Source organism: Ursus maritimus, unplaced genomic scaffold, assembly GCF_017311325.1.
Source record: "Ursus maritimus isolate PB19 unplaced genomic scaffold, ASM1731132v1 scaffold_13, whole genome shotgun sequence".
Taxonomy (NCBI): Eukaryota; Metazoa; Chordata; class Mammalia; order Carnivora; family Ursidae; genus Ursus; species Ursus maritimus.
Genome location: NW_024423675.1, coordinates 17,958,926 through 17,971,058, shown reverse-complemented (window position 1 = coordinate 17,971,058; position 12,133 = coordinate 17,958,926). Strand labels below are relative to the sequence as shown.

Here is a 12,133-nt window from a genome sequence, read left to right as displayed (position 1 = left end):
TCACTACCTACAAGAAAATGGACGTGGCAGCACCTGGCTGAACGTCATCAGACCAAAATAAAATCTAGCCTAGAAACGGAGCATCATCTTACCTTTCCAGGTCGGGGATTGATTTTATTTGCAAGACTTCCTCTAAGTGTCTGTAATCAGATGAACAAAAACACAACAAATTAACCTTTGTGTAATACTCTGCAGTTTCTCTTTGCCTCGAAATTCATCCATTTTGAAACAGTCCACCTTGATCTGTGCCAAAGCTGTATTAAAGCTCTGAGTCTGCGCTATTAAATTAAGAGTAGTTTTTCTCCTCTAACTAAATGTGCCATTTCAATTTCTTCTTCTTTGTTTGTTTGTTTTTAGAGAGACAGGGAGGGAGGGAGGGGGAGAGTGGGAGAGGAAGAGAGAGAAAGAGGGAGGGGAAGGGGCAGAAGGAAAGAAAGAATCTTAAGCAGGCTCTACACCCCGCTAGAAGACTGATGCGTGGCTTGCTCCCACAACTCTGAGATCATGACCTGAGCCCAAATCAGGAGTCAGGCACTTAACCAACTGAGCCACCCAGGCGCTCCTCAATTTCTCCTCATTTTCCACCAATCTAGAAAATTCAGGGCCCAAGAGTCAGACCTATGTTTTACATCAGTTCACAGAGTAAGAATTCAACCAAGAATTTATAATTCAAACAATCTCTGTATAATGTCAAATACAGAGAAATTATGGAGTATTAATCATGTATCTAGAAGGAGCTACATCAATTTTATGTGTTCACACCTTATCTGAATCTATAAATGTTGTCTTTGGATTGTAACATCTTACCCCCACATAACAAGTATTAGTCTCAATAAAAGGGTGCTTATAGTACATATCACAATGTATATTTCACAGAGTATTCTTTTTTTTTTTTTTAAAGATTTTATTTATTTATGTGACAGAGAGACAGCCAGCCAGAGAGGGAACACAAGCAGGGGGAGTGGGAGAGGAAGAAGCAGGCTCCCAGCGGAGGAGCCTGATGTGGGACTCGATCCCGGAACGCCAGGATCACGCCCTGAGCTGAAGGCAGACGCTTTAACGACTGCGCCACCCAGGCGCCCCTTCACAGAGTATTCTTAATCCTCCCTTTCTGAAGGACAAAATATGTTTTTGCATGGCTCCAAAACTAATCATTTTCAAGAACATCTGGCAAGACCAGTGAAGCCAGAAATGCATAAGATAATAAAAATAGCAATTATACATGAAAAAATATCATAAAACAGACTACTTTCAGTGCTGACCTGGGTGCTTATTCTAAGGACTGCCTCTGATCTGATCGCTCTTGCATCATGCCATGGCACAGCATGCCACAGACCACAGGAAGGCCTCAGTAGAACACTCTTAAAAATCAAAATGGCCTCTACTTATTTATCCATACACATTAGAAGTGGATAAGCTGAAGAAAAGGCCTGAAATTTAAAACAAAACTCAGGTAAGACAATAAAAATAGAAGAGTCATAGAGTAAACAAAGCCCAAGACCTAAGGAAAAACAAAAAATAAAAATTTTTAACCATAAAAAGACTTAGAGAAAGTATAAACACTTTGTTCCTCCTGTTTACTCCACTTGGCTTGATTTTTCAAGGGATTCCATGGAGAAACTGTGTATTCTGTCGTCAGACTCATCAGACTGCTATCAAATAAGAGAAGCGATCTTAAGTATGATTAAAAAGAGAAAAGGCGCCGTAATGAATGGTAAGCAGACCAGTGGAAATTTTGTGCTTGAGGGAAATACCTAAAAATCTGATTTCCGAGTGCTACGGGCTGACTCAGTTTTGTCTGTTTACAGCAGTGGTTCTTAGAGTGTGGTCCTGGGGCCCTCGGAAGAGCCCCAAGAACCTTTCAGGAAGTCAATGAGGTCAAAACTTTTCTCATCAGAGGGTATTTTCCTTTTTCTGTCTCTTTGTCTCACAAGAGTGCAGTAAAATGTTCCAGAGGGCCCAGGACATGTGAGGACACCACTGCTCTGATGGTTAATGGAAGCCGTGCTCAGGTGTTCTCACGCTTTAAATTTTTCTTACCGTTAACTTCTAATGTAATCAATTCCAGTAGACATTACTCATGTGAATAAAAGCTCTTAGGGCCCTCAATAATTTTTACATATAAAGGTGTCCTGAGACCCAAAAGTTTGAACATTTTTGAAAAGGAGGATTTGAACTTCCACTAGACACCCAACCATACGTTTTGAAAGAACTTCCAAAATGATATTCTATGCTAGGCTTGAGCCAAAGCCCACGCAACAAAGGGAAACACGCTGCAGTGCCTGTTCAAGTGAGGAAGGGGGCACGATATCTTCTGGTGGATTACACTGTACTGCAGGACGGTCTACACCGGCCAGACAGCCTAGTTCACAGCGTGGGCAACAGGAATCCCGAGGTCCACTCTGTTTTGGGGCTGGCAGAGCTGCTCTCTAGAACTTGTATTCTGCCTTCCTCATTCATTGTCCTCCCACTACTTGAGTATCATGCTTGGTAACAGAAAGACACACAATTCACACCAAAAACTCAGTAAAGAAAACAACTTCTGGAATTCAGATAAAAGAAGATGGAGAAATCGTAACTGTTCCTCAAAATCATATTTTGCTGGCCTCTCTGCACCATGAAAGGAAAGGTCCGATGTAGGCCAAAATTCTTTCTACCCCAACAGCTTAGCAGGAAAAACTGTTTCCCTGATGAAACTTCCAAGTGAAGAGAAATGACTTGCTGAATTACAGGGGATAATCAGCTAATGTGACTTGTGGAAAGAAAGAGTGAATCTTACATCACAAGAGAAGGGTCAGGAATAAGACTTCTTGGTGGGGCTTTTCTGAATAAACAAAGAAACTTCACAGATCTTCGAAATTCCAAGTAGAGCACTGAACATTTTTACACAGAACTAGGTTAGAAAAAACTTGTTTGTCTCAAACTCTCAATGTACCTCACCTACACCTTTCAGAATTCAACATATAAACTTGTAAGCCTTAAAATATGTATGGCTTATTTTCCCCACTAGAGTACCAACACCTTGAAGACAGAAATCTTAGCACCTTTTTTCTTAGCCCCCACTGGTCCTTTATACACATGGTAGGTTTTCAATGTGATAAATGAATAGAAAACAATCATTCACACTCACAACCATTTAAAAGAACATGAACTGCTCATCACCCCTCTCTCCTCTCATTTTATAAATACCCCCAATAAACGGTAATATGTTGCTACTTACGGTTGTGTCTGATAATGACATTGCAGAAAAAGACACGTTTGGGTCAAACCGGCTGGATTTGAAAAGACCCATGAAGTCCGTGTCGCTACTTCCATAGTTTGGCAAGTTCGGCTTAAGAACGCTATCGACACGATTAGCCTTTTCCAGATCATCACTGTTCTTCGGTTTAGAAAATTCAGGAAATTTGGTGTCTGACAAGTGTAGGCTGCTTCGTGAACCCAGGTCTTCTTTGGTTTCCTCTTTGGGCAGGTATTTCTCCATGTAGCTTGTGCTTTTCAAACCCGGTGGAGAGGCAGATGCGTTTGTGGAGCTGAAACTGAAGACCTTGCCGTGGCTGGGTGGCAGGGTGGGCGGCTCTTTGCCGGCGCCGCAGGGCGGGGCCCCCTCCGCCCCGGGCGGTAACGCCGAGGCCCGAGGAAGAGAAGTGCTCTGAGGCGTGCTGAAAGATGTGGTCATGGTACTCACCGAGGTCACAGATGGAGAGAAGATTTTGTCTTGCGGTAAGGAAGGCAGCATGCTTGAGAAGAGTGCACTTTTTTCTAGCCTCGATCTCTTGACTCCACCGTTGGGGACATCTTTGTTCTCTTTGTCATTGGTCTCTGGAGGTTCGTCTTTCCCGTTAGTGTGAGTGTACGTGGACTTGAAGAGGATACTCTGCTCGGTGGACGAGCGTTTGGGCCGCAGGCTGGATTTTGTGTAAAGGTTCTGCATCAAATGTAAAGCCGGTGACATTTCTGGCTGGCTTTCCTTCTTCTTCCCCAAACCAAAGGTAAACACGTTGGGATCTAACACCTTTTCTAAGTTGTCCTCATGAATAGGAGGCATAACAAAGGGAGGGGCAGGCGAGTTGGGCACCCTGGCTTTCTTTTTCTTCTGAGGCACACAGACGGCGCTGTCCATCTTTTTGATAATTTCAGTGAATTTTTCCATATCAGAAGAAGAATCAAAGACACTGTCATCGCTACCCGCAGAAAGGTTCAAAAGACTGGCAGGGCTGGCCTGGCCATTCACAACATTTTGATCTGGCCTTTGAGAAGTTTCTAAATGATTTCTGCTGCCAGGGGAGCCGAGGGGGCTGGAGTCAGCCTTCAGGGGTTTTCCATCGCCCTGACTTTGAGCCTGGATAAGCAGAGTTTTCTCTGATTCTGGCAGCATGACTTGTGGGCCAGATTTTGCTGCATGTTCCTCTTTGCAATGACTGTGTTTGGGTGATAGGCTCTCGCTGCCCAGCCCTTCCTCTTTCAGGGGAGCACAGCTTGCAACAGAAACCACTTCAAGTTCATCGTTGTGACAACGTGGCAACTGTGCTTCTCGAACTTCAGAGCTCTCGGAGATGGCCTGGGAGCCCACATCCTGAGTGCTCTCCAAGGGGAGCACGAAGGACCGGACCTGGACCAGGACCTTGGATGGCCGCTCAGTTCCCGCAGCTTCCGGGCTGGGCTCTGTAGACGCAGGAGGGCTTGCTTCTCCCTCTTCTCCTCCTCCTGCAAGTTTGGAGGGCGGCACTTTCTCCTCATTCTTATGGGACACAGGCGGAACACATTCCTTATGGTTTTCTGACACTTCGAGATCAGTGCGTGGAGCATTGCTTTCGGGAGCTCGAACACACGCGTCTTTGGGAGCAGGCTGTGAGAGAGAAGGCCCGTTAGATGACTCAGCCGGGGGCTGTGAGTCAGAAAATGTATCCTGTGGCTGTGGTCGGGCTGTTGGAGGGGAATCTTTGGTATCAAGAATGGCGGGAATGTCCTGGGCTGGATCGGTCATATTTTTGAGCGCAAGTCTTTTGCTGTCTGCAGCGTTTGAGTCATCCTCTCCTAAGGGCTTGGGGTCCCCGCCAGGAATGAGAGCAGTAACCACCGCTTCGGACGGGCAGCCAGCATCTGCTTGCACTTCTGCTCTATCCCCCTGGGGAAGCGGAGCACCGAGGGCGTGACCCTCCGTAGGCTCGGGCCGCATCCCTCCTGCAGGGGGGCTCCCGGCTGCTTCTGGGATCTCCTGCTCAGCAACTTTGGATTCTGGCGAGGTTTCCTTCGCCAGCACACCATTCTGGTGACTACTTGGCGTTACGTTCTTCTCAGACTGCTCCATCTCTTTGGCTTTTTTGGCTAAGTTCAGCTTCGCCCTCCCGACAAAGGTTTTATTACCGGCAGGAGTGTTCCTTGCACCTCGAATGTCAGCATGTCTTGGGCTACTGTTGGCCCGTTTGTTTTCGAATAAGGAGATTTTGTTGGCAGTGTTTCCTTTATGAACTGGCTGGCTAAATGGATTATGCTCATTTCCCAAACCGTCAGGATTCTTCGGAGTTTTAAGATTTAGTTCCACATGTTTGGGCTTGGCCGGGCTGCAAAAATAAAGCAGTAAGATAAAGTTATTGACCTAGTTTTAGAAAGTGAACATCCCAATTTATTACAAAACATTTATTATTATGAAAAGCCAACATCGTTCTTGTTTTTTTATGAAACTATTTTCAAACAATCCTAAATACACTCTCAACTATTTTTAGTGGATGTTTTGCTTCTGTAGGAGAGAAGAGAAAACTATATAGCTAAGAAAGTCAAGAGGTGGGAGATTAGCAAGTTTACCAAGCACCTAATATGTGAGCTCGGTGCTCAACACTAGAGTCAGAAGACGTCTTAGGGCTTGAAGAACCTTAGATTGAATTTATGTTTTTAATGTACTCCCTTATTTTAAATATGTAAAGGATTTCCCCACACATCAGTTGTGTATTTTTATTTTATAATTTTAAACAGTGCAAAAGACTAGATTATAAAAATATTTCTCTCTTATTTACCTCTTTGGATATTTTATCCCCTTCATCTTTCTTCATATAACTTTAGTCTGATTATGTAAGTGTGTTCATTACAGAACATTTGGAAAATCAAAAAATGAAAAATCACTCATACTCCTACCACTCAATCTCCCTGTTAACAGTTTAGTATAATTTAGTCTTCTTGTATGCATAGTAAAATATTTTTAACAGAATCGGAATTATTCTGTCACAGAGTTTCAGATCTTGACTTTAAAAAAAAAAAGGATTACTTAATCTTATATTTCACATTTTTCACATTTTCAAGTTACTAAAAAATTTGAAGTTTTTCAAAATGTCTGCCTAAAAGTTCCATCATATGGATGCACCATAATTATCAGTTACTCAATTGTTGGTTTGGTCACCTTTTGGGGGGCAAAGGGAGTCTCCCCTCACTCTACAGAGAAACTATAATGTTCCTTGGTTATTACTCCCTAATGGAAATCATAAACTTTGAATGTATGCACTGTTCTCTTTCTGAGAACAAAATGTTCTCTGTACGGCATTCGCCAGCCCTGGTCCTGCTCTTACGCTGATTATCTATGTGAGCTTGGTCAAGTGAACTCACTGGACTTGCTACCTTCTCTATCTGGAAAACACAAACAACCTAGACAGTTTAGAACAGAGCTGGTCCGCTCTCCACCCCCCACCTTCCCCAAGGAATGGCTGAAGGGATTCTTGGGGTTCTCTTCAACAGATGCAGTGTGGACAATAGAGACGGAGGGACGAACCTGGGGCCAGTTCCCCTCCTTTCAACCAGAAGCACTTCTACTTATCTGTTTCATTTATCACTTTTATATAAGCTTTCCTAGAAGAATGGGCTCCAAAGCTAAACACAAAAAAATGTCTAAACCATAGGCCTAGTGGTTTCTGAAATGAAGAGATAATAACCACTAACAATCACAGATTGACACACGCTTGACAAACACTCTGCTTGCCCAATGTACTACTTTATATGTTCTCTTTTAAGAGGAGGAAGTTGAAGCCTAGAAAAGGCAGGTACATTTGCTGGAAGTCATACACCCAGTGAGTGACAGGGCCAGGGCTTGAAACCAGGTGTTCTGGTCTCAGAGGCTATACTCCTGCATCCCCAGACCTCAGTGGCCAAATCTGGCCCTTTCCGGCTTTACCTACTCAAGAAGTCAATGAATTAGCATGAGCTCTGAAGCAATCATACTTTGGAGGCCACCTTGATAATGAAAAGTAGAGACGCACAGAAATCTCATGCTGCCTCCACAAGGATTCATTGGCCTTCAAGAAAGAGGAGCCTTTTGAAGGAACAGGCAATATGACTTTGGGTGAGACACCTTACCCTTCTGGATAAAATGAGAAGACTGAAAAGACTTAAGGAGTCCTTCCCAAATACGGCATTAGGAATTTAGATTTTTATTTCTAGGAATTTGATTTACATACTAAATTTGATAAAGTCTCACGAATTTCTCTTAGGCATTGCTTTCCCCAGTGTCTCCATAAGATAGCTAGACTCCCTCACGGTGGGCCCATAGCTTAAATTTAAAAGGAAAATTAACTTACACGCACTACCTTGAAGATTAAATTCCAAAACCAGTGGAGTAGAAATGGAGAGCTTACAAATGCCATCAGCTAATGAAGGATGTTCCCATACCAGTAAATATACATTTTAAAAATTCTCACTACTCAACTCAAGGAACAGTCAAACATAAAAGTATATCTTATGATGTAAATGGAAAACACCAATGGTTAGCCAACAAGCTACCTTAAGGACAGGAAACACATCTGCACATTAAAGATTAACACCAAGATCAAAATACATTTTACGACCAAACTTTCTGTGCTATTAAGTTCTGCTACCAAGAGTCACTACAATTAACCTAGCTCAAACTGATTAAAAGGAAGGCTTCTATAATTCATGTTTAATACCTTTATTATAATGTGAGAGGGGAAAATAATCTGGTGTCTAAAAAGCCATGGCTAGGAGAGGAAAATTCTCCTTATTCTAAACATACCACTGTTAGGAATCTCAACATTCAATACTTGGTACAGAATTGAAGACGAAGTTTTTTCTAACAGCATCAACAAACTTGCTGCTGTATAGTCCCTTTTTCAGGGAATGTAAAATAATTTTAACTAAAACATCAGATGCAAATTGTTTTTAAAAATAATGTGAATAACATTTCTTCTTGAAATACAATCAGAGGAAAAAACTGGGGGGAAAAAATCCTTCAAGCAGAAAAAAACTAGGAGGAATTAACATCCCATTTCAATAGTTTGCCAATTCACCAAGCATGAGGCCCTGTGGAAAACACAATTAAGCCAAGTGCCTTGCGAAGGGAAAATTTTAGGTAGAAAATAATCGGCACAGAGAAGACATTTGATTTAGTTCTTGTACAGAAAATAGCACATGAAGAGTTTCATTATAAGATCACTTCCCAGGTTTGTTTACCCTACTCCTTGTAACATTTCTGGTTTTTCCACTGGCCTTCTCCGATTGGAAGGCAGGTAAGGCGTCCTTACACAGCTCCACAGCAACGTTTCTCTAAGCTCACACGTAGCAGGTCTGAATGTTCAGTCACACTGGCCTTCTACAAATAATGGGCATCATTAGTACTCCGGCTACTTCTCTGACACAGCCGTACAGGATAAATAGCTGACTTTATCGAAGGTCTCCAGGTTGGCAGCTGGTGAGGCAGCTCACATTACTCATTAAGCAGCTTCTCCCTCAAGTGTTTACCTAACAGACCTCCTACTCTAAAGCTTACTTGCCCAAAAATTCAAATAGAATGAAACCATTTGGTTTAAGAATCAAAATGCGGTGAAAATACAGCTCTTTTAATGAATGTGCAAATGTAGGAAAAACTTGAGCAGTTTAGATATTTATTTTTCACAAGCACTAACTGGGAGGTGGGGAAGTGAGAGTGTGGGAAGAGGAGAGGATCTTGAGTTTTATAGAGAACCCTCCCACCCACCTATACAAACCACATTTAGCATCAAGGCACAAGCCCATCTCCACAAAGCCAACAGTGATTTCTCCTGCTTTGCACTTCCCCGGACTTTATAGCAGATAACCCACTCAGCAGTTCCTTTAGCCATCACCTCATAGAGTTATTTATCTGCATCGTGCATGCCAGAGTGGGCCATAAACTTCTCAAGGGCAATGTACTGAGTCATAGTCTGAGGTCCCTCCCCCCCGGGGGGTAGTTTCTGGCACAGTACCATGCACAGAAGGCACTCAATAAATATTTGAAAAAAAAAAAATCAATGAACTTAACAGCAGGTAGTCAGTCTGATGCTAAGCTTGATCCTTCTAGTGTGTCCTTATCATTTAACAAAGTCCCCCAGTAAGAACACTGTTTTTTCTTCATTTCATTACCTGAAGAATTACCCTTCAACTTGAGGGCAAAAATGCCACTAACCTTCTGAACATTCTAAGGAGGGGAATTAGAAAAAAAATTTTAAGCTGCCCTAACTTCCAGAAAAAGTTCTGCGAATTCTCGTAAACTCACACATGTCAGAGCTACTACCGGGTCATACTGAACGTGAGTTTTTGCTCCATGTTTTCGAACCCCTGTGTAGGTGTTTCAAGACTGCCCTATCCAGGCGTGCTGGTGTATGTTTTGAATGAAGATTAGCTCCCATCAGGCCAAGGGGTCTTCTTTCAACTGATGATGTAAACATTGAGCCTCAAGAGATTCTCACATTCATTGCACTGAAACATTCTACCAGAACAGTAATGAACAACCCGGCTAGGCTCCGGACGCGTCCTTTTCTTAACTGTGTTGACTAGCCCTTCACTATCTCAGTTTCAAACACAGAGGGGGAAAGTCGGTGCCCAGGGAGTTCTGCCACAAATGCAAAGACCCCGGAGCCTCCCAGAAACACCACCCAGAACGTCTGCCGACCCCCGCTGCTCCACCAGGCCCCGGCCCGCGGCTACTTACAGGGTCACTTTAGTGGTCACCGTCGACCTGCCCGCGCCGAAATGGTGCCTGGGCTTCAAGCCGTCCGCGTCAGAGCCAGCCGCCGATCTGCCCAGCTCTTTGCTTCGACTTCCTTCCCGGCTGTCGAAGTGGTTGGGGAACAGGCCCCTCTTGTGCTCGGGCTTGATCTCCGGCAGCAGCGAGCTGCTCTTGACGGTGAGCTCGCGGGGGATGACCCGGGCCGCCTCCTCCCCGTTGTCGCCCGCGGCGCCCTTGGCGGCGGGATCCGGCGCTGCCGCCCTCTTTGGGGGGGACTCCTTGGCGGGAGCCCGAGGGCCGCCGGCGGGCGAGGAGGGCGCGGCCTCGGGGACGCGGCTCTTGCCCCTCCTCTTGGTGGGGGACGAGGCCGGCGGCGGCTGTTTGCCCCGGTCGGACTCCCCGCGGGGCTGCCCTCTGGAACCGGGGCTGGACTTGGACTCCGCGCCCGCCGCCGAGGCAACGCCCCCGTCGGGGGCCGCCCGCGGAGATTTCACTTTCTTTTCCGCGGAGCCGTTCTCCGCGGCCGCGTTTGGCGCCACCTCGTAGTCGAACACCGCGTCGGCCCTGCCCGCGCTGTCGGGCAGCGCCGTGTCCGCCCCGGGGGAGTCGGTGGATTTCTGCGACCTTCTCCGCCTGCCCGACCTGCGGCCGCCCGACCTCTTCTCCATGTCGTCAGAATCGCCGCAATCCTCTGTCCCCGGAGGAGTCGCGCCCGGCTCGTCCACCTGCGCCGCCTCAGTCTTGCTCAAGTAGATGTCCAAAGTTAGCACTGTGGCCTGGTGGGCGCGCTCGCCGGGCCGGCCGTGTCGCCCTCGGGGCCCGGCTTTGCCGTCGGCCTGCGCCGCGCCGGAACAGTTCCCCTGGCCCTCGGCCGCAGGGTCACCTGGCGGAGCGGACGCGTCCTCGGGGGGCCGGCTGCACGCGTCTTGGGGCTCCAGAGAGCCTGTCCCGGCACACACAAGGGGGGCTCTGTCAGTGGCCTCGCCTAGTCCCCCCGTGGGCTGCTCCCCGGTGGGCGACCCCGGCACACCCCTCGCACCCTGGCCTGTCTCCTGCTCGCAGCCGGCGCCGGGTGAAGCGTCCTCCCCCGGACTGCCGGCCAGCGTCTCTGCGTTCCCTTGCCTGGAGGAATTCTCAAGTGAGGAATGCAGCTGCTTGGCAGCGGTGGTGGCACCTGGGAAAGACTCTCCCTCTGCCTCCAGAGGTTCTAATTGGAGTGAATCACTTTCGTGGCGCTGCTGCACAGCCGCCGCCACTGCGCCGCTGCTCGTGCGAGGTGACAGCTCGGCGTCAGGGGGGGCTACCTGCCCATGGGTCTCGGAGTGCTCCTCCGACTCCAGGGGCTGCTCCTGCGGGGAACCCTCCTCGCACGTGTCGTTTTGCTTTGGTTGGCTGCCCGGTGGTTTACTCTTATTGTCTCTTTCTGGGAGTTTGGAGGAGGTTACATCTTTGGGAGACACTGGTTTGGCACTGGAGCTGGTGGGACTCTCTAACCCGTTTCTGCTGGTCCTTCTCCTTCCAGCCGTGAACAGATTGCCAAGTTTCCCCAAAACTGGCTTCCTTTTTTCTTCTGGTGGTTGTGCTCTGGACTGGAAAACAAAAGGGGTTGGGGGAGAGAAACTATGAGAATCTGATTTTCCCCCTCCTTAGTAGTAAGTACACTGCAGAACTACAAGCCAAAGTGGTAACAGACAAGTCTAACTGAAAATTAGAGAGTTGTGTTTTTGTTACATTTATTTCAACAAAATAAACTCAGATTTTCAAATTTTTCTTAAGCCCCATCTATGCTTGGCGCTACTTGGAATAACATTTCCTTTAATTCTTGTGTTTTAAAGGAAAATTAGGAAGGTCCAAATAATCATACATACAAAATAAACAATTCCCAGGTCTCTCTAGCTATCGTTTTTTACATTCTCAAGGAAGGTGCAATTTCAAAACAGTCATGCGTGACTACAGGGCAGCAGTAAACACGCTGAAGTATCTTAAAGATTTTATTTATTTGAGAAAGAGCGAATGAGCACGGGGGGGGGGGCGGGGAAGAGGGGCAGAGGGAGAGGGACAAGCAGTCTCCGGGCTGAGCAGGGAGCCCCCACGCTGGGCTGATCCCAGGACCCCAGCTCGCGTGACCTGGGCCGAAGTCAGACCCCCAACCTACCGAGCCACCCAGGAGCC

The 12,133-nt window shown here is 46.5% G+C and overlaps 1 protein-coding gene across 1 annotated transcript in view; it reads right to left on the bottom strand.

The window, feature by feature from the left end:
* CRYBG1 (crystallin beta-gamma domain containing 1) overlaps nt 1-11,606 on the bottom strand; it is a 48,279-nt gene extending 36,673 nt beyond the window's left edge. The window contains exons 1-4 of the mRNA XM_040627585.1: nt 9,944-11,606; nt 3,221-5,561; nt 93-140; nt 1-7 (exon numbers count right to left, since the gene is read on the bottom strand). The exon at nt 1-7 is cut by the window's left edge and continues 112 nt beyond it. Coding sequence (XP_040483519.1) covers nt 1-7; nt 93-140; nt 3,221-5,561; nt 9,944-10,629 — 3,082 coding nt within the window. The 5' untranslated portion in view covers nt 10,630-11,606. The remainder of the gene's footprint in view (nt 8-92; nt 141-3,220; nt 5,562-9,943) is intronic.
* Nucleotides 11,607-12,133: the final 527 nt, after the last annotated feature.